The sequence below is a fragment of the Macrobrachium nipponense genome, chromosome 49 (assembly GCF_015104395.2).
Source record: "Macrobrachium nipponense isolate FS-2020 chromosome 49, ASM1510439v2, whole genome shotgun sequence".
Lineage (NCBI taxonomy): Eukaryota > Metazoa > Arthropoda > Malacostraca > Decapoda > Palaemonidae > Macrobrachium > Macrobrachium nipponense.
Genome location: NC_087224.1, coordinates 18,596,819 through 18,623,885, shown reverse-complemented (window position 1 = coordinate 18,623,885; position 27,067 = coordinate 18,596,819). Strand labels below are relative to the sequence as shown.

The window sequence follows — 27,067 nt, the reverse complement described above, 5'->3', positions numbered from 1 at the left end:
AACTTAAAATCTTTGATTGATTGTTTATCCTAAAATAAATGAGAATATTGTTTGTCTTGAACTGTTTGATGGTTTATTCAAATATACACATTAATGACATTACAATACAAGGGCGTTCCGTATGAAAAAATTCAATGACTTGTAACACAAAATAGTAAACTTGCTCATTATTATTATTATTACAAACCTTGGGTCAAACTAAAGAACACTGGAAATCTGTAGTAAACTAAGCCTCATTGTACTGATGATGCCCTAGACTTCTCTTCATCCTCCTGAGAGTTGCAACATTGATTTCGGGAAACTGCTGCTGCAGTAATTCTTCACTCAAGTGTGGGAATCGACGAAGCAGGTGGCAAACGTGGTTTCGGAGACGGCTGAAAATAGGAACATACATTAGTACAGTTGTCCAAGATATAAATATGAGAAAAGGGATTCAAGCTAAATAAGAATAAAAGGTAATTACACCATGTGACTTTGAAAAGCAGAAACCTCCACAAATTCAGCCTAATGACTACACATTATGCACAAACAACAAACTAAATATACAAGAATACTGTTCAGAGGAATAATGTTAGTTTACTTAATTTCCTAACCATTTGACCACAGAATTTACATTAATGAGTATGATCAACTACTAAGTACCAATAAAATGCCCCTCATCTCTTAAAAATGTTTACTGTATTTAGTAATGCTGTAAGCCCAGTGACTTAGAAATTCTGACATGATATACAATACCTTTCACTTTAATGGGCATATTCAAGGAAAAGCTGGTTTGGTTACTGAAGCTTTGGGTGGAGAGGAGTCTCAGCCACTTACATGGCAAAGCGCACTTTTTCATTGAGTGTCTTTTGAGTGCAATACTGCTCTGCAGTGCTTAAACTCACTGCAGGAGAACACAAGGAAGAGGAGGAAGCAGCATGCCTGTCATTTGCTTTACTTTCCTTCAGCGAGGCATGAGAATTGGTCAAGGCAAGGAATACAGACATCGATGGAGTACAAGCTGTGGTTAATACCATGTGGTCATTTCCAATGCACTGGATGGCTAGTTGTGTAAAAGGAAAACAAAAGATGGATGTCCTGAAAGCCTGAAGAAAGGCCAAATCTCATGCAAGTACAGTAGCCCTACATACAAAAGTGTTTCATTCTGAGAGCTTGTTTGTTAGTTGAATTTTTCTGTAGTCCAACAAAGTTAGCCTAGGTATCCAGCACTGGATTAAGCTTATGGCATATAGTACTTTAGTAATAAAACTTTCCATCAAGGCAGTTTGACATTATACATATAGTTTATATTGAATAAAAATCTTCAATCTTCATGGATGTTTGTAGGTTGAAAGTTTGTATGTAGAGTACTGTCTTGACGCCAGCAATGTCATCATACCATGAACAGATGTAGCATGGGTAGGAGGTTGCAAAACACACACATGACAGGGTCTCGCCTGTGAAGAAGCCAGCACACACCAGTGTTATCATATAAGATCTTGTGCTGGGCAAAGCGCCCTTCCTGGCCTAGAGGGTTTGAAAGGAAGGGGGAGATGGGGTTGGGAGGAAGAAGCCCAAATAATTTGTTGGTGTCAAAGGGGAAACTTCCCTCTGAACAACACCAGTAGTAAATGCTTTTTAGCTCTCCTCATTCCAAACTTGCTCCACTGCAAATATGACTAACTTGAACACCTCACAGGGAAGGTCAGGACTTCAATGTGAACAAAATCAGGTGGGATCCACAGAAACAGAGGACGTGAAGAGACTAAAAACTTGCTAATGTCCTTCACATCTCCATGTAAACAAAGTCCTTTACTGTATGTATACAATTCAGTAAAAAAGGCATGGAAAATGTTCAACTTGGCAGTTGGTAGGAGTGCAGCAATAGTATGTCTTTACTCAACTGTGGCCAAAGAAAAATTTCCTGATGATGGCAAGTGAGTTAAAGTTTCCAAGACAGATTCCAGCTTGTTGCTGAAGAAGACTCCTATGTAAAAGATGATGGTTTGTATTCTCACAGAAACAAGTGCATCTCAATAGTGAAGTATTTTCTATTTCAACATTCTAATACTGTACTACAAACTCTATAACAGATATATAAAAAATAGCTTACAGTATATGCCAATACATCATCTTGCAATAGTTAAAAATACAGACCTTGGTTATGAAATCTGTAAGGAACTGGCCTTATTCGAACACCACCTCTCTATATTAGTTCATCAAATACTATGTTGTTTTAAACAATTACAGTAGACCCTTGACTCACGAACACAATCCGTTCCTAGACCTTGGTCGTGTTCGAAATTGTTCATGACTCGGAGCTAATTTCCCCATAAGGTTTAATGGGAATAATATTAATTGGTTCTCGACCCCTACGAACCAATATATATTATGTATATTTTGCCTTATTTTACACAGATAATGTAAAAGTCAGTGTAAAAAACCTTAATATATCTAATAATATAATTTAAAATGGTAAACTAACACTATAAAAACGTTTGTAAAGTGAACACTTACTATGACTGGCGAGACTTCTGGCTTGACGGATAAGAGAAGAGGAGGGTGGTGGGTGGGGAGGAGGTTATTGTGCGGAAGGAGACCCTCCCCCATCCTGGTCGGGGAGATCTCGTTCCGGAGATTCAACTCTTCTAGGTTTTTTTGGTGAACTTTTAATCACAAACTTATCCAATGTCTGTTGCCTTTTCCTTCCTTGCATAACTCTTCTGAAATGGCTCATTAAATTTTCATTGAGCATATTCACGATCCTGTTCGTAACAATTTTGTCCGGATGATACAATTCAAGGAAGCACTGGACATCATTCCACTTTTCCAATGCGGCTTTTATCACATCACTGCTGACATCTGTAACTTCCTCCCCAGCCTCCTCTTAGTCAGTTGATTGCTCCCGAGCAAGTTGCTCCTGCTGCTCTTTGTGGAGTTGAACAAGTTCGTCCGCAGTCAAATCTTCTAAATGTTCAGCGACCAATTCTTCAACATCTTCGTCGTTGACTTGTAGACCCATACTGTTGCCCATGGACACAATTTCTTGCACAATCTCTGCATCGAAGCCCTCAAAGTCACGGACAGTTAAGCACTGGGGCCAAAGTTTCCGCCACGCAGAATTTAATGTGCGGTACGTAACTTCAGTCCATGCGTTATCAATTAGGGTTATGCAGTGAAAAACATTAAAGTGCTTCTTCCAAATTTCTTTCAAGGTTAATTTTGTCTCTTCAGTTACACGGAAGCATCTGGAGAAGAGCGCCTTCGTATATAATTTCTTAAAATTGCTAATGACTTGTTGGTCCATGGGCTGGAGAACAGAGGTCGTGTTGGGTGGAAGGAACTGAACTGAATGAAGTCATGTTCACTGCAGTCAGCCAAGTACGAAGGGTGTGCCGGGGCATTATCCATGATCAGAAGGCACCGCAGGGGTAGCTTGTTCTCTGTTAGGTACTGACTCACGGTCGGCGCAAACACTTCATCAATCCACTCCATAAACAAGCTCCGTGTCACCCATGCTTTTGTATTGGCCCTCCACATTACAGGCAGTCTGGCCTTATTTATGTTGTGCTGCTTAAAGGCACGCGGGTTATTTGAATGGTAGACAAGTAGCGGCTTTAGTTTCAAGTCGCCACTTGCGTTTGAGCATAACAAAAGCGTAAGCCTGTCCTTCATTGGCTTGTGGCCTGGGAGCGCCTTCTCTTCTTGGGTGATAAATGTCCTGTTGGGCATCTTCTTCCAGAAGAGGCCCGTTTCATCACAATTGAAAATCTGTTGAGCGACGTATCCTTCGGCCTCCACAAACTCGGTCACGAATGCCTCAGCAGCAGCCTTGTCTGCGTTAGCAGCCTCACCATGCCTAATTACAGAGTGAATTCCAGTTCTCTTCTTGAAGTTATCAAACCACCCTTTACTAGCCTTAAAATCATCTGGCGTGGCACTAGTAGAAGGAGTTTCCTTCAACAAACTCTGATACACTTGCCGAGCTTTCTCGCAGATGATCGGCTCGTTTACACTATCACCTGCCATCTGTTTCTCATGTACCCACTTCAAAATTATTTTTCTGCCTCTTCGAGGGTTTGACGATCTCATCTTGGTTAGTACTGTCACTCCCTTCACAACATTTGCTTCTTTAATGGCATCCTTGTTTTTCAAAATTGTCGAAATTGTCGACTTGGCCATCTTGTACTCACTTGCGATATCGGTCACGCGAACATCACGTTCAAACTTTTCTATAATTTCTTTCTTTATTTCAATGGTTATCTTCCTCTGCACCCTCTTCTCACCATCACTCTTCACTTTCTTACTTTCACCACCACTCTTCACTTTCTTAGGGCCCATTACGAAGAAAATCACAAGTTTTAGCGCAAAAAATGCTAAGCGAATTGACAAACGTCTTGTACACAATGAGATGAGACAAAGAGCGATGCGTGGGTGACGCCGTGCGTGGGCGGCTGGAGGATGGCTGGTCCCATGGCAACTCAAACGCTCTCACGTGTGCTGGGCGATTTCGCGCATTTTTCAAATGTTTGTGTCTAAAAATTAGTTTGTGAAACAAAGTGAATTGTTATTTTCCAGAAATTTCCAGCATTTTTCAAATGTTCATGTCTCAAAATTAGTTCATGACCCAAACAGAATTTTTATTTTCCACATTTTTTTTTTGTTCGTATCTCAAAGTTAGTTCGTAAGTCAAGGGTGAAATTTTACCTATAATTTTGGTCGGGGATCGAGTTGTACGTGGGTCAATGCGTTCGTGAGTCAAGGGTCTACTGTATAGGTAAACTTTGTGTTTTTAAATCTACACATTTAGGGTATGGAAGTTACACAATGTTTATTTAGGGCTTTCTAATAGTAACAAACTTTTTTGACAAAAAACCTGAATCACTTACTTATAATATTTTTTCTTTTCAAGGTACGCCTTCTCCCTCATCAGCCTACGAAATCTATTTACAGCCGATCCAAAATGAGGCATTTTCTTGTTGGTTGCATTATTCATAAATATTGGAACATAATACTCGGCATACTGTGTGGTAAATTTCCGACCTGGGAAAAAAAAAAGAGGAAAATGACACGGTATTCTTGAAACCACTTCAATTGGGTTTCTTAATTTCTCAGTTTTGTTTACTAAATTTTGAGGACTGTTTCTATCACTGTAAAGTATGAAGATTCTATTACATTTTGATCAATGTCAAAAGGCAAAGTAGCATCGACGGACTACAGAAATTGATTCTTAAGACGACTAAAGGAACCCCCTATATAATCATATACAGGCAGTCCCAGGGTTACGACGGGGGTTCCGTATGCCGAGACTGTCGTAACCCGGGGGACTGCCTGTAAATATATATATTTTACATATATGTACTGTATATTGTTGTGGTCTCAAGGTAAAAAGTAATCAAACAGGTCACAATCCAACCATTAATTCTTTCAAACAAGGCTTTTGAGTGCGCTTGATAATCATCTTTTCAGAAATGCAGACAATCACTACATCAAAGCTTAAACCACATTATAAAAGCATTGTTCTGTCAACAGCTCTAATTTCACAAATTAACAACTGCCCCTGACTGAAAAATTCCTGGTAACTTCTGTTTAACCTTAGCTCATTACTTTTACATTACAATCACTGTACAGTAATACCTTACACAACTATTAATTCATCCCAGGACAAGTTGAAAAAGGACTACTTAAATAACCCCTTTAAAATATGACCTAAACGTCCTATAAACACCTACATAAGCAAACCCATAATGTCGCTGATACATGTACAATATATACAATGTCATTTGGTAGTTGCGCATTTTCTTTTTAATACAGTTTATTTCTGAAATTTATCCATATGAATTACAAGCAGTCCCTGGTTATCAGCGGATTCGGTTATTGGCGATCCGGTTTTAAGACGCCTGTCTAGTGTCATAAAATCAGCGATTTACTACTAATGTCATTCAGGGCAAAATAAAATGCTGGCTGTTGGTTCAAGCCCTTCAGTGTTTATATTAGAAACATTACCAGCAATGATCAGTGTGTTTTATCAGTGAATACTTGTGCATCATCTATCATCAAATGCAAAAGCAAACTACTCATCCATGATAGGGACATCAAAATAAGCTCTAATTTTCTCATTTTCTGTTCTTTATTTCTTTATACTGTAGTAAATATTAAAGCTGGTTATATGATCAGTATCTATTAGCAGATCTTTCAAGTATAATAGGTCAGAAGAGGTATTGTAGCTAAAAAAAAAAAAAAAATGTATAAAATGTCACCCATATTATTATCAAATTACCATAAAGAAATCATGCCTTATAGACAAACTCAGAACAAGACTAAAGAGCTATCTACATACCAAGATCATATAAAGAAAATAACCAGGAAGCAAGATTAATGATCTTAGCTGGATATTCAGTTAAACCTTATTAGACTGCATTTGTTAACAATGACAATATGAATGAATAGCTGAACCTGGCCACTTTCTTAAAATGCTTATCTATCCTTAGGTTAGTTTACTAATCACCTTTAAATTATGTATGTTCTACATCAGAATTATTCCAAGTTTACTACACTTTTTAGTGTATTATGTTTTTCATTCCAAAAGTAATATTATCCCTATAAGATTACTATAGAAAGAAAATTTCATAAAAAATTTAATGAGAAACATTACCCAAGGGATCCCTCACTGGCCCACAAGGACGCTCGCCTGTTTCTCCAGTCTCAAGAAGCCAATATGCTCTATTTCTCTCACGGACAACCCTTTCTAGATTGTTCATACTCTCCTCCACCTTGGAACAAATAGACAATAAAAATAATCAACATTCTTAAAACTATTTTGAATGTACTTTTATAAATTAATGCAAAACAATTAATATGAGAATTCAATATTATAGTCTTAACTTTCAACAAAGCATACACATACTATACATTAAAGAAAAACATGCAACTCAAGCTCAATATACCAGATGAGTAAGACCTATGTGCAATAAACTAAATAAAACCCTCATTCTCTACGTTAGATTTTGCTTGTGAAGAAGAGCTGGAATGGCCAATCACTTACTGATAAGGTAGTAAACTACAGATAGGCATGGGAAGCCCTGCCTACCTGTCAGTCTCCACTTCACTTTACCTTCCAGCCAAGGTGCCTGAATGAGGGGTGGATGAGGTGGGCCATTCATGAAAAGAACAGGCTTGTAAATTGGAAAAAATACAGATAATTTTAAAAGTTTGCAATTTGTTCCTACATAAATACACACCTTCGTTCTTTAGATAGGAAGCTTACCCATTGGTGGGAGGAATCTGGGTATCCTCTGAAAGGCTGGTACATTCGCCCAACAACCTGGGGTGTTACCCAACTGGTCTGTTTATGAGTAGAAGAAGGGATGCCACACCTCTAGCACACTGCACATAAAGGGTTTATGTATGTATATGCCATTACTCAATCAGGCTGTAAGAACCCATACTCTAGTGTCAGAGATAATAAAACTAGTAAATGTAAATGAGTTTGCTTTATTGCCTGTCCTCCTCTTCCCTTGCCAAGAGAAGATGAGGACTTACAGCTAGGTGTTGTGGAGTTCGAGGGACTTAGGGAACTGTGGCCCTCCCTAGGCCTCTCGGGGGAGCAGAGTGTATCTGGTCTTCTTCCCCACTTTAAGGGGACCGTCCGCTATGGCGGATGACATGTCAACTTGAAAAAATAAAAAATAGAGTTATTACTTGTATCTATGCAGAAACATGCCATACATGCTTTCCAGAAGTTTCAGCCAATTATTTTCACAAATAATGAAGATATAGCGGTTTTTAAATGATGACGTCATCGTAACTGCGTCGTCTGTATGACTTGAGTTTGACAGAATCGTTTTTGCGCATTTATTTTTGCATATATACAGCGATTTTTTAAGATTTTTTTCTAAATTCTCATACATCTGGTAGCAATGAAAAGTAGTGTGACACTGGGCAAGAAGCGAGCTGCTCAGAGCGGTTATTTATAGGCGAGACTCAGAGAATGACTCAGTTACGCCACAGACGTCAAAGCAGTTACATGCACGTAGGCACTTGCGTTTGGTTACTAGCTATTTATGTTGTTTTTTTAACTTCTTAGTGAACTTCTTATAGCAATGCCGAAGTTACCTAAGATCAAGAAGGCTACTCAGCAACTATGGCTAGCAAAATTAGCGAAGGCCAGGAGTGTGCTGAAAGAAAAACACGAAAATTAATTGTTTTCAGCTGCCCTCATTGTCTCATGTCTCTCCGTCAACATCATTATCTGGTGTCACGCTGAGGGTATTAAATACAACACCACTTTTAGGGGTAGGACCACAATCCTTGATGTAGAAATCAACAATAAAAGTACAAATAAAGTAATTATAATAATGTTGTTTTGACTTTTATAAGAAAAAAGCAAAAATTTACATAGCAAATCTTTGGGAGCTCATAACTCAAAAACATACTTATGCGCATGTCGGTAACCATTACTCGGTTATTTATTATCCAATTTTAGAGAGAAAGATATCATTGGAAAGAGGAATAAAAATCCCATAATTCTGTGTGATAGAATTTTGATTTTTTTTTTTTTTTTTTTTTTTTTTTTTTTTTTTTTTTTTTTTTTTTTTAGAATTTTTGAGTGTCTAGACTAAAAAAAAAAAAAAAAAAAAATCATAAAAAATAAAAAATAAAAAAAATTAAAAAATAAAAAATTCTGTCACACAGAATTGTTCCGTATATAAAGAAGTTTTTATGGTATGATTTTCAATACAACTGATGTCTATTAGCGGAGAAAACTCTACCAATTTTTTTTTTTAAATCATGATTTTTGCTAATAAAACAAAAAGTTTTTGATCAAATGACTTGAAATTTTTATATGATGAAGGTATTATATATATCTAAAATATATATGAAAATTATGTATTTTGCGTAATAAATAAAAAAAATAGACATCATAGCGGACGGTCCCCTTAAGGCTGCACAGGGCATTCTCATTACAGTCGACCCCCAACTATTTGTGGTTCAGAATTCACGGATTCATCTACTTCACAATTCATTGTGTATTCTCAAGTTCAGATAAATGCATACAGTTAGAGGGGTCTCATGTATTTGAAAATTTTAGGTATGTGTGGGTTAAGGAACCACCCTCTAAAAATGCTTATAACTGCCTATTTTAATAGTTCAAACCCTATTATACCTTAAACTATCATCCTAAAATTGCAATATCTATTTCAATTGATAAACACCAAATATGGCTTAACTTTGAATTATCATCCTTAAACACTTTAAACATAATTTCAAAGTCATTTTACAATATTACCCTTAAAAATATATGGCTTAAAGCTATGAGAGAACACTCCTATAACTGTTACTGTTCCCAAGGCAGACACTTATCAAGTCACCCCAATATTTGGGCACAGTATTCAAGCTTACCGATTTCTTTTAATGTAGACTGGGGTAGCATTGGTACATATTTTGCTGTTTAAATTAGTATTAATATTTGAAAATTAGTAAATAATTCTTTATTATAAAAAAATGTAAGTTTTTTGTAGACTTGTAAAGAATTCCTGTTTAGAACTGACAAAGTTGGAATATATGCCAACTGTATACATTTATCTGAACCTGAGTACACAATGAATTTGATCTGAACCTGAGTACACAATGAATTTGGAGTTACCTATGTTCCACAGAAAAATTTGCGAATAGTCGGGTCAACCACAACGGGAAGGCCCCCGCACAGCCTTCAAGTGGTGAATAAGACGAGATACACTTGGCTCTCCCGAGAGGCCTAGGAAGGGCCACACTCCTTAGGACCCTTGGGCTCCACAACACCTGCAACAGAGTTTGGGTTAGGTGAGTCTCCCCTGCCCGAGAAGGAACGTACTCCCGAGGACAACTTCTCCGAGCGAAGCAAAACTGCTGGAGAGGAGTCAGGTTGGCCATCTTTCCCAATTTGGTGGCTCTCTACTTATGAAGAAGCAGGAGTTGGCAAAGTGGAAAACTCTCCCTCAAGAGTGGTAACAGCAGATGGTAGTTTGGCCTGGGGCAAGAAGGAACCAGAGAGAATCTTCAGTGTCACTGGTGGAGCATTGCAATTTGATAGCACCGGAACAACTTTCTTCTCTCTCTTCTTTTTCCTGGCAAACTTCACAACTTCACCCACTACTCAGAAGGCCAGACACAGTACTTTGAATGTGGACTTTATTGATTGCAGTCACGATTATGTCTTGATACACAAGTTTGGGGATCAACCTCAATAGAAGTTATTGGTTTCCTCTCTGCAAATGGCAGCTGTAAATCAAGAGGTTTGCAAACTTTATTATCAAGCATAATATAACAGGCAAATGCACAGGAAAGAAGCATGAAAGCAAATGACAGTTGAGCAGAGAGCACAGAAGACTTCTTCACTTGATGGCGGCCAAAGAATAGGAGTTTGTATTTGTGTAAGAACAACTATAAATTATATGAACAAGAGAAAGCAACAGCTGTATCTTACCTTGTCTATTCTCTCTGGGTTTGGAAAAATTCTGTATTCTTCCTTGCATGCATGCTCCATGGTTAAAAGCATGTTCTTTTCTTTCAAGAGTACATACCTAAAGGGTCAACAGATACATTAATATTCATGATGTGCACACACTCATATCAAACACTGAAAAACATTACTCCAAGCAATGAAATAATGAAAAAAAGAAAATTGCTATGAAATGTAAATCTAAATGCAAGTAATGTACAAACTGGTCAAATTACCAATAAATTATAAAATTTATTCGACAGACATGTCAACAACTAAGAAATAAGTCGGGAAAACTAAGAGAAACATGGTGTTCAAGTATTAATTCTAGGGCTGAGAACTAGAAGGGCCAATGTCATAAAACCATGTTTTCAGAAAAACACATTTAAAATATTGCTTCCTTTATTAAAATTCAGGTAAGTACAGCAAACAAAAGCTTTTTTTTGGGGTGATTGCTTAACTTATAACATTGGCCATTATAGCACTGAAACAGAGATAAATTTCTAGTTTAGTGACGGTCTTAACTACAATCGGCCATTTTTTGACATTGGCCCTTTTAGTTCTCAGCCCTAGAATTAATCTGACCTATTCATAAAGATTGCACAAATAAACTGGGCATTAAAAAAATTCCACACCCCTCAGAATTGTTAAATAATCTTTTTGATACAAATAATTTTCTGAAAGCTGGAGCACCACAAAAGCTGAACTTACGAACAGACGTAGTTTACTAAAGGTCCAACATTTTTCTGAAATTCAGAAACATTGCACCACTCATGAAGCATCTGATTGCTACTCTTCAATTCTGCTTAAATACCTACACCCTCTTTAAGCAAATATGGAATAACTTTAATGCCGAACAAGCAATTAATAATGCATAGATGCAACACCTCTGAACATAGTTCTGAATATAGTTTTCAAGATGGACCAAAACTACAGCAAAAAATAAATTCTACCTTTTTTAAACAATAAACAAGATTTATCTCTCTGGTGGTAGGTTTCTGTTTCCTAATACCAGCAGTTATGACTTGGATGGTTGGATCATTGACGGATGGTCTCTAGTTTGTCAATTTTTCATAGGTTGTATTTTAACAGAGATCTCTCACGTTCTCAGTTGATCCCTGATTGGTGCTGCTGGACAGCAAAGTCTGGTTGCTTTCTGCAGAAGGGAATCAGGAATCAACTGAGAACGTGAGAGATCTCTGTTAAAATACAACCGATGAAAAATTGACAAACTAGAGACCATCCGTCAATGATCCAACCATCCAAGTCATAACTGCTGGTATTAGGAAACAGAAACCTACCACCACGAGCCACTCTAAGAGAGATAAATCTTGTTTATTATTTTAAAAAAGGTAAAATTTATTTTTTGCTGTAGTTTTGCTCCATCTTGCAAAACTACAGCAGTTCCAGTGGTCCTTTATTCCTCCAGAGGTCCTTTATTCCAAAATTCAAACAAAGATACAATGAATACATCACTACCCTAATAATATTCTTGCATTTTTATCTATTTTCTAAATAATTTCTCTTTTTTAATAAGCAATATCTCTTCCGTATTTCCCCTAACCTCCTCTTACTTCTTTCTAATGAACACCATATTCTCTGAAAGAATGAATTTCAAGTCAATAGCCCCCATGGGGTTGTTCCATATGAATTTGGTTCATCATCTGAATAATAATAATAAAACTGACAAGATATTTCACTGTTCAGACTTGTAAGAGAATAAACGCTCCAGTCTGTAATTGTCTAGCCAATATTACACTTACATACAACTGTCCCTTAATTTATCAAACAACTCAATTTAATATAAATTAGTTTGGTACAGCCTACTTGAACATTCTAGATATCATATTGTTAACAGTATACTGTAAAAAAAATGTTGAGCCTAAACTAAACTGTGTTTCACACTTATCTTTTAATTCATAACATTTACAGTGTCTGCAAAACGCATCACATCTAAAAAGGTAGGTACAAAAAATGCTCACAATAATGTTGAGGAGCAAATTTAACTGACATGATAACTGCGTGCCTTATAATACTTGTATAAGGTTTATATCATCCCATTTTTCCTTGAAATGGCTCAAACGCTCTTTCAACTTCAGCAACTTACCATAACTTATGAAGGTCCTCATTGCTTTTAATTCTGAGCTCTTCAACTTTCCAGGACCGGCCAACTTTAACCTCGACTTCACCCCAATTCTTTTTGTCATCAAAAAATTCAGATAAGCTCCTACGGTTTATGGAAGTATGGATACAAGCTGCTTGTTGAACAGATGTGTTCCTACAAGAAAAGAAATAATGGTTACAATACAACAATGAAATATACTGAGTTTGTTCATATAAGCAAATAATTTATGTTGTATTATTTCTAAAATACTGTACTACTGTACTTGCATACGAGCAGGGAATAGAAACTAATAGAAATTAAAAATTTTTACATATTAGGGGCAGAAGATTAATAAACGTACGTACCTATGAAAAAATAGACAATTTTAAAGTATTTTTTGTTTTTCCTAAAATAAACACCTGAAGGTCTTTACATAGGATTTAGCTTGCAAATGTGAGCTGGAACAGTCATTTAACTTTCAAACAAGGTCTGTACTCCATTTTGCCTTTGGGTCCAGGTACCAGAATGAGGGGTGGGTGAGGTTGGCTGTAAATGTAAAGACCTTCAGGTTTGTATGTTAGGAAAAATACAAATTACTTCAAAATTTGCTACTTGTTCCTACACATCTACAAACCTTCGATATTTACATAGGAGACTTACACATTGCAGGGTGGATTCTGGGTAAATCTCTGAACTAACTGGAAATTCTACCAACCCAGGAATCCCTTCCTGGTCATGAAGAACTAAGGAAGGAATTCCTTACCTCTAGCCTGTTGAACATATGAGAACTTCTACTGCCAGACTTCTGGGCATGAATTAATGAGTTTGTGTCATTACTTCAAAAAAAAAAGGCTTGGATGAACCCATAGTGTCAGAAACACTAAGAAGCTAACAAAAACAAACAGGATTGTTTCTCAAACCCTCTCAACCCTTGCTAGGGGGGCAGGGGAAACTTGCATCTAACAATCTATAAAAGATGGAAGACAGGATACTCTGTTAACTAAACTCGCCTGCATGACAAGGCTGTCCATCATGTGATGGCTCACTACTTGCCTCTCTGCCCTACAAGAGAGCGAGGTAAAAGAGAAAAAGGAGGAGACCAATCACTCGCACACATTCTCTCTTGCTTACCGTTCGTCTTAGGTCAGATGTTACCTGTCCCTCTAAGGGAGCTGGGTGAGCTACACATTTTGTTGGGCAGCCACCACAGGACCCAAGAAAATCATGTCCAAGGACCAACGGGCAATGTCCGGAGGGTAAAATGACATGAATGTGGTCTGGTTGGACCACACCCAGACCACACCTCTGCTTGTAATACATTGAGAACTAACAGATTCTTCTGGAATGTGAGGGATGGGCTCTTGCCCCTAACCTTGTGAGCTCTCATTTGCATCAGATTCCCGTCTACCTCGCCAGATGAAGAGTACGCCTGCTTGATTGTCTCATAAAGCTAGAAAGAGATTGTGTTCTTGGACACCTCCTCCTTGGTTGAGCTGGTATTTACAGTCTCATCAACAATCAGGTCTGAGATGCAGAGTCCTCTTAAAGTAGTACTGAAGCACTCAACCAGGACACAGTAGCATCTCACCTAGATCACCACCAACAAAGTCCTCTAGGGAGTGGATCGAAAAGGACTCAAATCTGGCATCAGCTTATGATTTTATAAATGTAAACTTTATCATGATGCAAATAGCACCTGAATGCTATGTTCATAAATTATAGTAATACAATAATAATAGGACAATAATGCATGAAATATAACTGCATACAGTATGTAAAACAAATTTTAAGATGATCATTCTTAATACAACAGTGGTACCTCATTTCTCAAACATTTCTTATATTGAACATTTCATTTTTTGAACGAAATTTTCGACAAACATTTTGTGTCATTTATTGCACAAATAATAGTATACTTTGAACTGACCAGTTGTCTTGTTTATACTTATATTCGACAGCGTACTGTGTCCTACAAGAAAAATTGTTAACATATTTTTCCCTTTGAAATATATAGTTTGATGATAACCACATTCAACAAAAATAAAATAAAGCATTTCAGTATAAAATTTAGCATAAAAGATGTACAAAATCATATGTCACCCTGGTGACGTCACATGCAGCTAACTTGAGACTGAATAAGGAAGCGTTGATATTGTTGAGGAGAGAGTAGACAGTTAAAATATTATGGTATGTATGTAAAAGCAGTAACAATTTACATAAAAAAAAGTAAGAGGGAATTTCACAATAAATCTAATATAATGATAAAATAGAAAAATGATATTGTTATGATACAATAAAGTTTGTTCATACTTACCTGGCAGATATATATATAGCTGTATATTCCGAAGTCTGACAGAATTTCAAAACTTACGACACACGTAGTGGGAGGCCAGGTGGTTAGTACCCATTCCCGCTGCTGGGAGGCGGGTATCAGGAACCATTCCCATTTTCTATTCAGATTTTCTAGTGCCACTGTCTCCTGAGGGGAGGTGGGTGGGCACTTTGATTATACTATACGTATATCTGCCAGGTAAATATGAACAAACTTAATTGTATCATTACAATATCATTTTGTCCATGAAACTTACCTGTCAGATATATATATATAGCTGAATCCCACCTTTGGAGGTGGGGAGAGACAGAATAGGATTTAGGAAACAAATATATGCAGATGATTGACATCTTGGTTCCTTACCTGTTAGCATAGCTGACTTCGTGATTACTGTCATCCAAGTCTGCTTCTGCTTTACTAGTCTCCAGTAAGGTAGTGACCTATATAGCTGGTGAGTTCTAGATGATCTGTCAACGGGGGCGTGACCACAATGTGACTAGACCATTTGACCATACTATGAGGGCAACGAAGCAAAAACCACCACCTGACCTAGCCTATCAAAAGTTAATCCCACATAACTTAGGCTAAAGAAAGGGAAGTCCGCCTTAGGCGGCCGACCCCACAACCATAAACAATACAATAAATTTAAAAGCTCACCTAACCATTTTCTACCGGATAGGATGAGTGCTACTTCCTGCCCCCAAAATAGTGTCTGCGGCAACATATGGCCCTAACGAATAGCAGTTCTCGTATGTCGTCTTCACGTCCCGCAGGTAGTGTGAAGCGAACACCAAGTTGCTACGCCAAAAGTTGGCACTCAAAATGTCACTGAGTGCCATGTTCTTTTGGAAGGCTACCTAGGTAGCGATAGCCCTCACTTCGTGAGCATTCACTTTAAACAGCTCCAGATCAGTCTTCACAAGATGAATGCGCTTCCTTGATGGTGTCCCTCAAGAAAAATGCCAGAGCATTCTTAGACATCAGCAAGTCTGGTCTTCTGACCGAACACCACAAGTTGCTAAAAGGACGTCGGCATTCCTTCGTCTTCCGCAAATAAAATTTGAGAGCCCTGACAGGGCACAGGACTCTCTTTGGTTCCCTTCCAATAATTTCAGCCATACCCTTGAGCTCAAAGCTCTTGGGCCAAGGGTTGGACGGGTTCTCGTTCTTGGCCAGAAACGTCAGGCTTAACGAACAAACGACATTATGCCCCTTAAAGCCAACGTGCTTGCTAACTCTCTTCGCCGTCGCCAGAGCAGTTAGGAAAACAGCCTTCCTGGTAACGTCCCTTAGTGACGCAGCATGAAGAGGTTCAAAACGACTGGACATCAGGAACTTTAGGACTACGTCCAAGTTCCATGACGGCAACTTAGACTGAGGCACCTTCGTGGTCTCGAAGGATCTTAAGAAATCGTGAAGATCTTTGTCGTTCGATAAGTCCAGGCCTCTGTGTCTAAAGACTGCAGACAACACACTTCTGTAGCCTTTTATTGTCAGGACTGCCAGCTTCAAGTCATTCCTCAGGTAAAGAAGGAAGTCAGCTATTTGGTTCACAGAGATCGTGGTAGAGGAAATGCCTTCTTTCTGCACCAACTCCTAAAAGCGGCCAACTTCGATTGGTACACTGCAAGAGAGGAAGCTCTCCTTGCATTGGCAATAGCTCTTGCCACAGGTCTTGAGAAACCTCTCGCTCTGGCCAATTTTTGGATAGTCTGAACGCAGTCAGACTCAGACCGGGGAGGTTTTTGTGGTACCTCTTGAAGTGGGACTGTCTGAGTAGATCTATCCTCGACGGTAGCGTCCTCGGGAAGTCTACTAAGAAGGTCATGAACTCTGTGAACCACTCTTTCGCAGGCCAGAACGGGGCGATCAACGTCAATCTCGTCCCTTCTGACGCTGCAAACTTTCTCATTACTTCTCCCAGGATCTTGAATGGGGGAAAGGCGTATAGGTCCATCCCTGTCCAATCCCAGAGAAGGGCATCTATCGCTACTGCTCCTGGATCGAGCACTGGGGAGCAGTATAGCGGAAGTCTCTTCGTCCTCGAAGTCGCAAAGATGTCTACAAGAGGACGTCCCCATAAACTCCACAGCTCTTGGCATACCTCCTGGTGAAGAGTCCATTCGGTTGGCAGCAGTAGATCTTGCTGACTGAGGAGATCTGCACGGACGTTCTCGACGCCTGCAACGAACCTCGTAAGGATCGTTACGCCTCGTGCTCATGCCCACAACAAGATCTCTCTCGCTAGACCGAACAGGGACCGAGAGTGTGTTCCTCCCTGTTTCTTGAGGTAAGCCAGAGCTGTGGTGTTGTCCGAGTTGATCTGGACTACTCGATTTGAGACTTGGTCTTGGAAGAACTGGAGTGCCAAATGGATGGCCGCCAGCTCTTTGAGGTTTATATGCCAGGACACCTGTTCCCCTCTCCAGGTGCCTGACACTTCTTCACTCCCCACTAGTGTTGCTCCCCATCCCGTGGTGGACGCGTCGGAAAACAACACTAGGTCGGGGCTCTGAAGCTAGAGGGAAAATCCCTCTAACAGCTTTACAGGATCAAGCCACTACCTTAGGTGATCCTTTACCTCTCTTGAGATCTTCAAGATCGCATCAAGATTCTCCTTGTCCTCCCAGCTCTCCAGCAGGAAAAACTGGAGAGGTCTGAGGTGCAGTCTCCCCAGGGAAACAAACTTCTCCAGCGAGGAAATGGTCCCCAGCAGACTCATCCATTCCCTCACCGAGCATGTTTCTTTCCTCAGGAAGGCTGACACTTTGTCTAAGCCTTGCTGCTGACGTTCCTGGGACAGAAAAGCTCGAAAAGCCACTGAATCCATCTGAATCCCCAGATACACGATGGACTGCGTCGGGATCAGATGGGACTTTTCTAAATTTACCAGAAGTCCCAGGGACTTTGCCAAATTTAAAGTTGAGTGAAGGTCCTTCAGACACCGTGCCTTCGAAGAAGCTCGAATGAGCCAGTCGTCTATATACAGAGAGATTCTGACGTTTGCAAGATGAAGCCACCTCGCCACGTTCTTCATTAAAATCGTGAAGATCATCGGGGCTGTGCTAAACCTGAAGCAAAGTGCCCTGAATTGGAAAACTTTCCCTCTCAGGACAAACCGCAGGTACTTCATCGACTGGGGATGGATCGGGACGTGAAAATGAGCATCCTGAAGATCTAAGGACACCATCCAGTCCCCTGGTCTTAAGGCCCCAAGAACTGACTGAGGCGTCTCCATCTTGAACCTTTGCTTCTCCACAAAAAGGTTCAAACTGCTTATGTCTAAAACTGGTCGCCAACCTCCCGACTGTTTCGGCACCTGGAACAACCTGTTGTAGAAGCCCGGGGATTCTAGGTCCAAGACCTGTTCCACCGCTCTCTTTTCGAGCATTTGCTCGAGCAGATCGTAGAGAATCTGCTGCTTCTCCCGATGGTAAGAGGGTGACAGATCCCTGGGTGTCGTGCACAGCGGAGGCAGCTTCAGGAAAGGGATCTTGTATCCTCCCTCGATGACGTCAAGCGACCATCTGTTTGTATCTCTCTCTCTCTCTCCAGGCTTTTGCAAATGAACGAAGCCTGGCTCCTACTGGTGACTGAAGGACTGAAGTCTCACTTTTTACCCCTGAGCTTGGAAGGGGCTCTGCCTCTGGGAAGGCCTCTTCCTCGAGGAGACGGTCTCGAGGAAGCTCCGCCTCGAAAGGGCCTCTGTTTCTTGGAAGCTTGTAGCGTAGACGTCGAAGGGACTGCAGGACGTCTAGAAGACTGGACTAGAAGGTCTTGTGTAGCCTTCTCTTGCAGGCTGACGGCCAGATCCTTGATCAAGCCTGGGGAAAAAGATGGCTCAAAAGAGGGGCGAACAGCAACTCTGCCCTCTGCGAGGGAGAAACAGACTTCACAGTGAAGTTGCAGTACAGCGCTCTCTTTTTCAAGAGCCCTGTACAAAAGTGCGAAGCCACCTCCTCCGAACCATCCCTGACGGCCTTGTCCATACACGCCAGAACGCTGGACAGCTCCCCCAGGCTAATCGAGTCCGGACTTCGAGACTGCGTATCCAGGAATCCCAAGCACCAGTCCAAAAAATTGAATACCTCCATCGTCCGGAAGAGTCCCTTAAGATGGTGGTCTAACTCAGAAGGTGTCCAAGACACCTTCGCCGACGAAAGGAGAGGCCTCCTCGGGGCGTCAACCAGGCTGGCAAAGTTGCCTTGGGCAGAGGAGGGAACTCTCAGTCCAACGTCCTCCCCTGTTTCATACCATATACTACCTGCTTTGCCGTTAAGTCTTGACGGAGGCAGGGCAAAAGAGGTCTTGCCTTGTGCTTTCCTCGATTCTATCCAGTCATGGACCTTCTTAAAAGCTCTCTTGGTAGAAAGAGAAGTCTTCATCTTCACGAATCCCGAAGCTTTACTGGACTTCAAAGAAGATAACTGTGAAGGAGGAGAGCGAGGGGCCGAGGGTTGGAATTTGTCTCCAAACGAAGCACGGAGAAGGCGGGCCAAGACCTTGTAGTCAGAAGACGCTCAAGTCGAAGGCTGCTCTTCGTCTGCTGCCTCCGACGAACTGCTAACTTCTCCCTCTTCCGCAGGAGCGACAGACGAGACCACCGAAGGGAGAGGTATAAGACCTTAAGGGCCGACTTTCAACAAGGATCGCTGCTGAGACGATGAGCTCTGCACACGAGGCTGTGCGTCTTCCAAAAAAGCCTCAGCAGGTTCAGGAGCAGTTGAGAAGGCCTCTTGAAGCGCGTCTTGACGAACGTCCTGTTGTCGGCGAGCGTCCAAGCGTCGGCGAGCGTCCGAGCGTCAGCGAGCGTCCGAGCGTCAGCGAGCGTCCTGACAAGCGTCCATGCCAGCGTCCTGACGAGCGTCCTTAAAAGCGTCCTTAAAAGCGTCTAGAAAAGCATCACGCTGGGCGTCCTGACGAGCAGCTTGTAACGAAGCAGTTTGCAAAGCGTCCAGCTTAGCAGCTTGAGAAGCATCCTGCTTAGCAGCCGAACGAGCGTCATGCTTGGCAACATACGGAGCGTCCCTCAGGGACGAGCGAGGAGCATCTTGACAAGCTGCTTGACGAAACGAAGCAACTTGCACGTCGTCAAGCTTAGAAGCTTGAAAAACGTCCTGCCTAGCAGCAGAGCGAGCGCACGCTTCACATACGGAGCGTCACGAAGAAAGGAGAGGGGAGCGTCTTGGCGAGCAGGAAAACAATCCTTGCTGCGAGCGTGACGACGTTCCTCCCTCTCAACAGAAGAACGTTTGGGGAGACGTTCCTCGCGCCCTCTAGACAAACGCTGGGGTGCCGCACGAAATCCAGAGGGCGACGAAACAGGAGAAAGAGACGAGCGAGGAGAAGGCGAGGGGGACTGTCTGGACCTCTTGATAGGCAGTCTATCATCCTTCCTCCGACGACGCGGCTCTGCCTCTCTCTCGGCAAGCAACGAAGCAAGTTGTTGCTGCATCAAACGAATAATCTCCTTAGTAGGAGAAGACTCCTTGTCAGGGGAAGGGCTGATCCTATGAGAAGACGAGGGGCGAGGGGACACCTTCTTCCTTCTCACAGGAACAGCAACAGATCTATCCCTGGAGCTACTGGGGCGCTCAAAAGCGTCATCCTCGGATGATGTCCTGGTCCTCTTTTGCGGCGGAAAAGCTGTGAAACTCTTTGGAGACAACCGCAAAGCAGCAGGAGAAAAAGGACGTGAAGCGTCCTCCTCTATGAAGCTTCTCTTCAACAGGCGAGAGTCCATCCGAGAGCTCCACCCCTTGTGCGGGGAGGACGCCTCGGAGGACAAGAAGCATTCCTTAAGGAAACGAGCACGAGCACGCTCCTTGGCAGCCGCCTGGGAAGCGTCAACAGGTCCTGCCGAAGGGACGCCAGATCGGTGGGAAGCCCCCGTAACCCTCCTTCGGCTTTCGACTTGCCCACTCCCTGATTCCTGGGAGTCCAGCAGAGGTCCAGGCCTAGAGGCATAATAGGGCCGATCTGACGCCCCCTCCACAACACTAGGGGCACTATCACTGCACTTCACTGCACTAGTTTCCAAGGCGAGCACTTTGGATTCTAGATTACGAAGAGATTCCAGAATCACTGACAGGGCATTACCCTCCACAGACACCATTTCAGGGCCCGAAGGCAACACTACAGGTTTAGGGGTAGCAAACTCTACTGGAGGGTTAGCAAGAGAAACATTACTGCCTGACACACTCCTGGAGGAAGACCTCATGATCCTATCATGCTCTAACTTGCGCACATAGGACTCGTACGCCTTCCAACCCGAATCAGACAGACTTTCACACTCCTTACATCAGTCATCAATCAAACACACATGTCCCCTACAACTCGTGCATACTGTGTGGGGGTCTACCGAAGCCTTCGGTAGCCTCACCTTACACTCTTCCATACAACATACTCTGACACTAGCAGAACTAGAACCAGACATCTTAGTTCAAGGAAAAATCAAGCCAAAATCAAAAACAGTCCGACGGAGGTACTGAAAACAGGTGTTGACAGTACCGGCAACAGAGAAAATCTGAATAGAAAATGGGAATGGTTCCTGATACCCGCCTCCCAGCGGCGGGAATGGGTACTAACCACCTGGCCTCCCACTACGTGTGTCGTAAGTTTTGAAATTCTGTCGGACTTCGGAGAATACAGCTATATATATATCTGACGGGTAAGTCTCATGAACAAAATTATAAATACTATATACAATAGCATGTAAAAAATATTTGTTGATTATCCAACTGCTCAGCATATTCATATTTTATACAACATTATATAAATACTTATTTTTTTATCAATTTAATTGGGTCTAAATGCTATCTTCACTCTACTATTAATGATTTCATGGTTGATTGAAATAAGGGCCTTTTAATTTCTTATGGCAATAACACTTTGTTGTGGCCCAGAGCAAAGCGGTCATGTGACCTCCGACAGCATGGCCAAAGAACACTATGGAAAATGGAATTTATAAAATTGTAATTGGAATAAAATATCAGTATTGGAAATTCATAAATTCTTATTTTAAGTATTCAAAATCTTCACTTTTAATAATACAATAATAGGGGAAATAACCGAGTGGACTAGCTGACCCAGTCTTGCCCGCTTGTTGATCCACCCATAGAAAAAGTACTTTGACATGTCCTGACACCGGAGATGGGCACCAGTCATGAGTCATCGGTGGTGGGAGCAACACCTCGAGACCTCTACTCTCCTTTCGAAGTGAGGAAAAGTACTTTTTCGGTGGGTGGATCAACAAGCGGGCAAGACTGGATCAGCTAGTCCACTCGGTTGTTTCCCCTATGTAATAGGTATCAAGTGCACTGGCAACCTCGAAAATTCGCTAGTTTTCTCCCAGCCACATCTTGAAGAGCTGTAAGGAAACTGTACCAGAAAAAAGGGCAGTTTGTTTCTTAAAGTTTGTTTGTTTGTTTGTATGAAGTTTTTACGTTGCATGGAACCAGTGGTTATTCAGCAACGGGACCAACGGCTTTACGTAACTTCTGAACCACGTCGAGAATGAACACTTCTATCACCAGAAATACACATCTCTCACTCCTCAATGGAATGGCCGAGAATCGAACCCACGACCACCGAGGTGGGACGCTAATACCATACCAACCATGCCGCTGAGGCGCTTCGTTTCTTCAAGTGACTCAACAAACATCGAGATGACTCAATTGTCTACATTTAAGGTCTTTTAAGTAAAAATTTTGAGAGCGTCATGGCGGTAAGTTAGCACTGCACATGGCTAGACCTTCATTAACCCCTTGTTTAATCGCAAAATTGCCATTAGGCCATTTAATGACTTGAGATAAAACACTTACTTCGAGAGGAGAGCAGAGGTCTCAAAAAGTTGCTTCAACAGATGCTACCTCTTGACTGATGTCCATGCCGGGTGTTTGTGTGGGTTAAGGTACTTTTTTGGGAAGGTGGCCACCTTCCAGGAGAGGTGACTAATAGGGTAAAAAACCGCATGGTACAGGGGTGGACCATGTACGATCAACGTGAACAACCCTAAAAAAAGTATATTATAACGCGTCCTGACATCGGGGATGGGCATCAGTCGCGACTTGTTGTTGGTGAGAAACGGAGCTAAAGACCTCTACTCCGGTGTCAGGACGCGTTATAATGTACTTTTCTTGGGGGTTGTACACATTGATCGTACATGGTCCACCCCCTGTTGTACCATGCGGTTTTTTTTACCCTATGTCGCGTTTCAGGTCGTTTACTATAACCCAACACCATGGTAGTGTTTTACACGATTTCCCAGGGTACCAGTTTCCCGGGCCGTCCGCGCGACACCCAAATCCATCTGCCACGGTAAGTTAGTCCCTACAACTTTGGGTGGCAGTTCCCGTAGTTCCGCCATGGCCTTACTGTAACCCCTGTGGCTAGCGCGTGCAGCGCAACATTACCTCTTGCCAGAACATGCCGTGCTTGCCAAGAATCTTTAAATAGTATGCGGATAAGGCGCGAAGCGCCGTTCCGCCACGGCCTAACTGACAGCACACATAAATCGATCGTCCGCGGATATGTAGTTGCTCCCTACTTTGTTTGTTGTTGTTTTGGTATCGCCGCCATATTGGTTTCGGTGTTCTTCCGCCGATTTCGGTCAGCGGTCGAGTGGGCCCGCGAATCTGAAGGTGCTCCCCCACTCCAATCCCCTTCTGTCTGCATACTGCCCAGTCTAAATTTTCGTAAGAATTTTAGACTTTTCTGGCAAGAAATTAAGGTGTTTCTACAGAAGCAGTCCGCACGGACTGCAAAGAACGTAACCGCGGATACGACATCCACTAGGGATTGGGCGTCCAATGTATATTAGCTACTTAAAATTCTTGTTCAGGAGGTAAAACTGCATAGAAAAACCGCAACTGCCATAGTCAAGAGGCACCCTAGATCTACCGAAATGAAATTCCTGTATATCTTTCCAGGTATAGTAATAAAATAGGACAGTTCCGATACCTACTAGTAGGTATAGCGACCTACCTGAAAGGATTTCCCGGGGCACCTCTACCGCCACCACCCACCGCAGATTTAGACAGTAACACTCTGGGCCCAGTTACAGCGAGGTTCTCAAACTTTGCAATTCCAGTCAGAATGTCGAAAGACGACTTCCTGAGTGCCGCCAAACAGGCCATGGTCGTCAAGATCCTTTAAATACAGTAAGTCGTCCTCATTTGTTTACTGCAGCCGACTTGCTTTGCCGTGTCCAATCATCCAATGTAGTAGTAGTAGTTATGGGTCGGGGCAATGCCTTTGCAACGGCGCCTCTTAATCTTGGGTTTTTTTTGTTTATTTGTTTAGCTCTTTCCTCTTTATCCACATCATGTATATGGTTTCTTTTCTTATTTCGTTGTTACCTGTAAATAGAAATTTTCCAACTATGTCACTTTCCTTCTCTTCATAGGGTTGCTGTAGCCCTATTGCTTTAACACGTTCTTCTCTTTAAGTACAACAATATAAGAGGAAATGCAAAATGTCTTCTACTGTATTATGGCAAAAAGGACAACGGGTGTTCTCATTCTGGTGCCTTTTTGCTATATTTAAATTAAGAGAGTTGGTTCAGGCTTTGAAGAGAAGTATTGAACCAGTAGAATTATCATAAATTTCTTCATCTTTTATTTCTCTTTTCCACATTTTATATATATTCACAGTCACTTTATTTTCCAAGTCTTCTTTCCACCTCACTGTGTCCCAGATTCTGACTTTGTCCTTTATTTCTGTTTTGGACATTCATTCCAATTTTCTTAAATTGATTTTAACTTCATGCATGTACTTTTCCACTGTTTTCCACCATTTTCTTTCCTTTTCTTGCATATCTGTGATTATTCTCTTCAGTATCTTTCCGTTCATTTAAAGTATTATTTAAATAGCTTATTTTCCCACTCATAATTCTACTTTTCATTGAAGAAGCTCCTATCTCCCCCCTTAATGTGGCTACTACCGTACTTCTACATGCTCCTAATATTTTCCTATATACCCCATTCTATATTCTTTGTAATTTTTCTATTTCTGTGTCTGTTAGATTAACCACATTGGTTCCATATAAGACTGATGGTAGAGCTATATTTTTCCAGAATGTTTTACCTATTAGAACTTTGTTGCAGCTTTTTTCTATCACGGAATAGGTTAGGTTGGCTAACTTCTGTGCTTTATCCAACATTTCCTTTTTCTGTAGCTTAAACAGGTTTCTAGAATCGTTGACCTTTATTCCTAAATATGTTATGTTCTCCCTCACTTTTATATTCTCTATCTCTTCTGGTTTATCCTTCATATTGAAAATAATGATGCTGCTCTTTCTTTATTTTTTCTAGCCCACATTATTTCCTATATCTATTAAAATATTTATATTTATTCTTGCATCTTCTATATTACTTGCTAAAACTAACCCATCGTCAGCGAAGAAAAGTGTCCCTATCTTTACTAATTCATTTTCAAATCCTGTCCCTTCCTCCTCCATTTTCTTAATTATTAAATACGTCATCAGTTTGAAAAGTGAAGTAGAACCTGTGCAACCTTGCCTAATTCCGCTAGTAATTCCCATTTCTTGTTCAACTCCCTCCCCTATGTCTATTAGCGTGCTATCTCCCATTACTATTAATGGTTTTCTATTCCTGTAGCTCTCTTCTACACAATATTGTTAGGTAAGGTAAATGGGATTATTTCTTCAAATCCTACTCCCTCTTGTGAATCCTGCTTGGCATTCGTGATCTTGTTCATTCAGTCTGAGGTGTGCTTCTATTTCGTCTTTTATCAGCATCATGAATACTTTGTATGATATATTTGGTTTCCTTTTCTTTTCTATCATTTTCGTTCTCGATTTCTTCCAAGATTCAGGCTCTTCTTTGATTTCTAGCTCTTTGTTGTAACATCTAACTAATACTTCTATACAGGTTTTGCTCTCCATTAAATGCTTTGTAAAGCTCTGGTTTGATTCCATATGGGCCTGCAGCTTTTTTTAGCTTTCAGCTTACTTAGACAAGCTATGACTTTTTCCTTGGTTATCAGAGGTTCCTGCATTGGGATTATCTTCTTTTTGCATTCCATCATTAGGTCCATGTGTTATCTTAGTACTTTTGGGAATCTATAGTCTCCAATTCTTATGATATCATCTACTTCTGCCAATTCATTTTCATATTCCATCCTTTTCTCTTCGTTCCAGATTTCCTTTATTTTATTTTCGTGTTTGTTGTATATGGTTCTCCAATAATTCACTAATTCATCCTTTGTTTCAGCCTCATTTAGCTTGCTTCCCTGTTCATTGTATAAGTGTCTAGTTACTTTTTTTGCTCTTTGCTTATTTCTTAACTTACCAATATTTTCCCAGAGCTCTTTGGTTTTTTGTTTCTTCTTATTTCTTCTGTTATTTTCTTTCATAAATTGTTATCCTCTTCTCTTTTATTAATGTCACTTCTTGTTTTGCTCTTCTTACTTTTCTCCAAGAAATGAAACAAATAAGGAAGGATTGGAAAAACAACTTCTTATAGTAAAAATATAAAATGGTCAGAAATAAATGATGAATAAACAAAGATTGGATTACATTTTCGGTAAGTATAATATACAGGTAATACGGATATTATATAAAATATTAGAGAAAATAGTGGATAAATATATACCAAAGAAGAAAAGTAAACATCAGTCATGCAATATCAGAGACAGAAGGATCTTGTTCAAAAAATCAGAAAGTGGAAAAAAGGTCTTGCAAAAGAAAAAAATGCATGGAAAGTTATAGAACTAAAAAGTAAGATAGAAAATTCAGAACAAAAGATTATACAATCGAAAGAAAATGAAAAATGGGACTTGGAAGAAAAAACCCTAATAAATATCAAGCAAAATCACAAACTATTATACTCATACGCAAAAAAGATGAATAAAAGAAGAATAGAAATAGGCCCTCTAAGAATTGAAGGGAGATTAACAAATGAAAAAAAGAAATTTGCAACATACTGGCAGAACGATATAAGAGAGAAATTCACCCCTAGAATAGATAATGAAGATAATGATATAGAAGTAAGGGACGAAAATAGTGAATATTTAGCTGACATAGATATTAATGAAGCGATATTGTGCAGGCTATTAATGAAATTAAAAATGGAGCTGCAGCAGGGCTGGATGGAGTTTTCCTGCTATTTTTGTTAAAGAAAGTAGTTCATTCTATCGCAAAACCACTTGC

The 27,067-nt window shown here is 40.7% G+C and overlaps 1 protein-coding gene across 1 annotated transcript; it reads right to left on the bottom strand.

The window, feature by feature from the left end:
* Positions 1 to 60: 60 nt before the first annotated feature.
* On the bottom strand, positions 61 to 24,109 carry LOC135205364 (large ribosomal subunit protein uL29m-like). The gene is made up of 6 exons (XM_064235855.1): positions 23,881 to 24,109; positions 12,567 to 12,737; positions 10,445 to 10,541; positions 6,635 to 6,752; positions 4,869 to 5,022; positions 61 to 374 (listed from the first exon to the last, which is right to left on the bottom strand). The coding sequence occupies exons 1-6, from the start codon at positions 24,030 to 24,032 to the stop codon at positions 227 to 229; spliced, it is 840 nt and encodes a 279-aa protein (XP_064091925.1). The 5' UTR covers positions 24,033 to 24,109; the 3' UTR covers positions 61 to 226.
* Between the last annotated feature and the right edge of the window lie 2,958 nt (positions 24,110 to 27,067).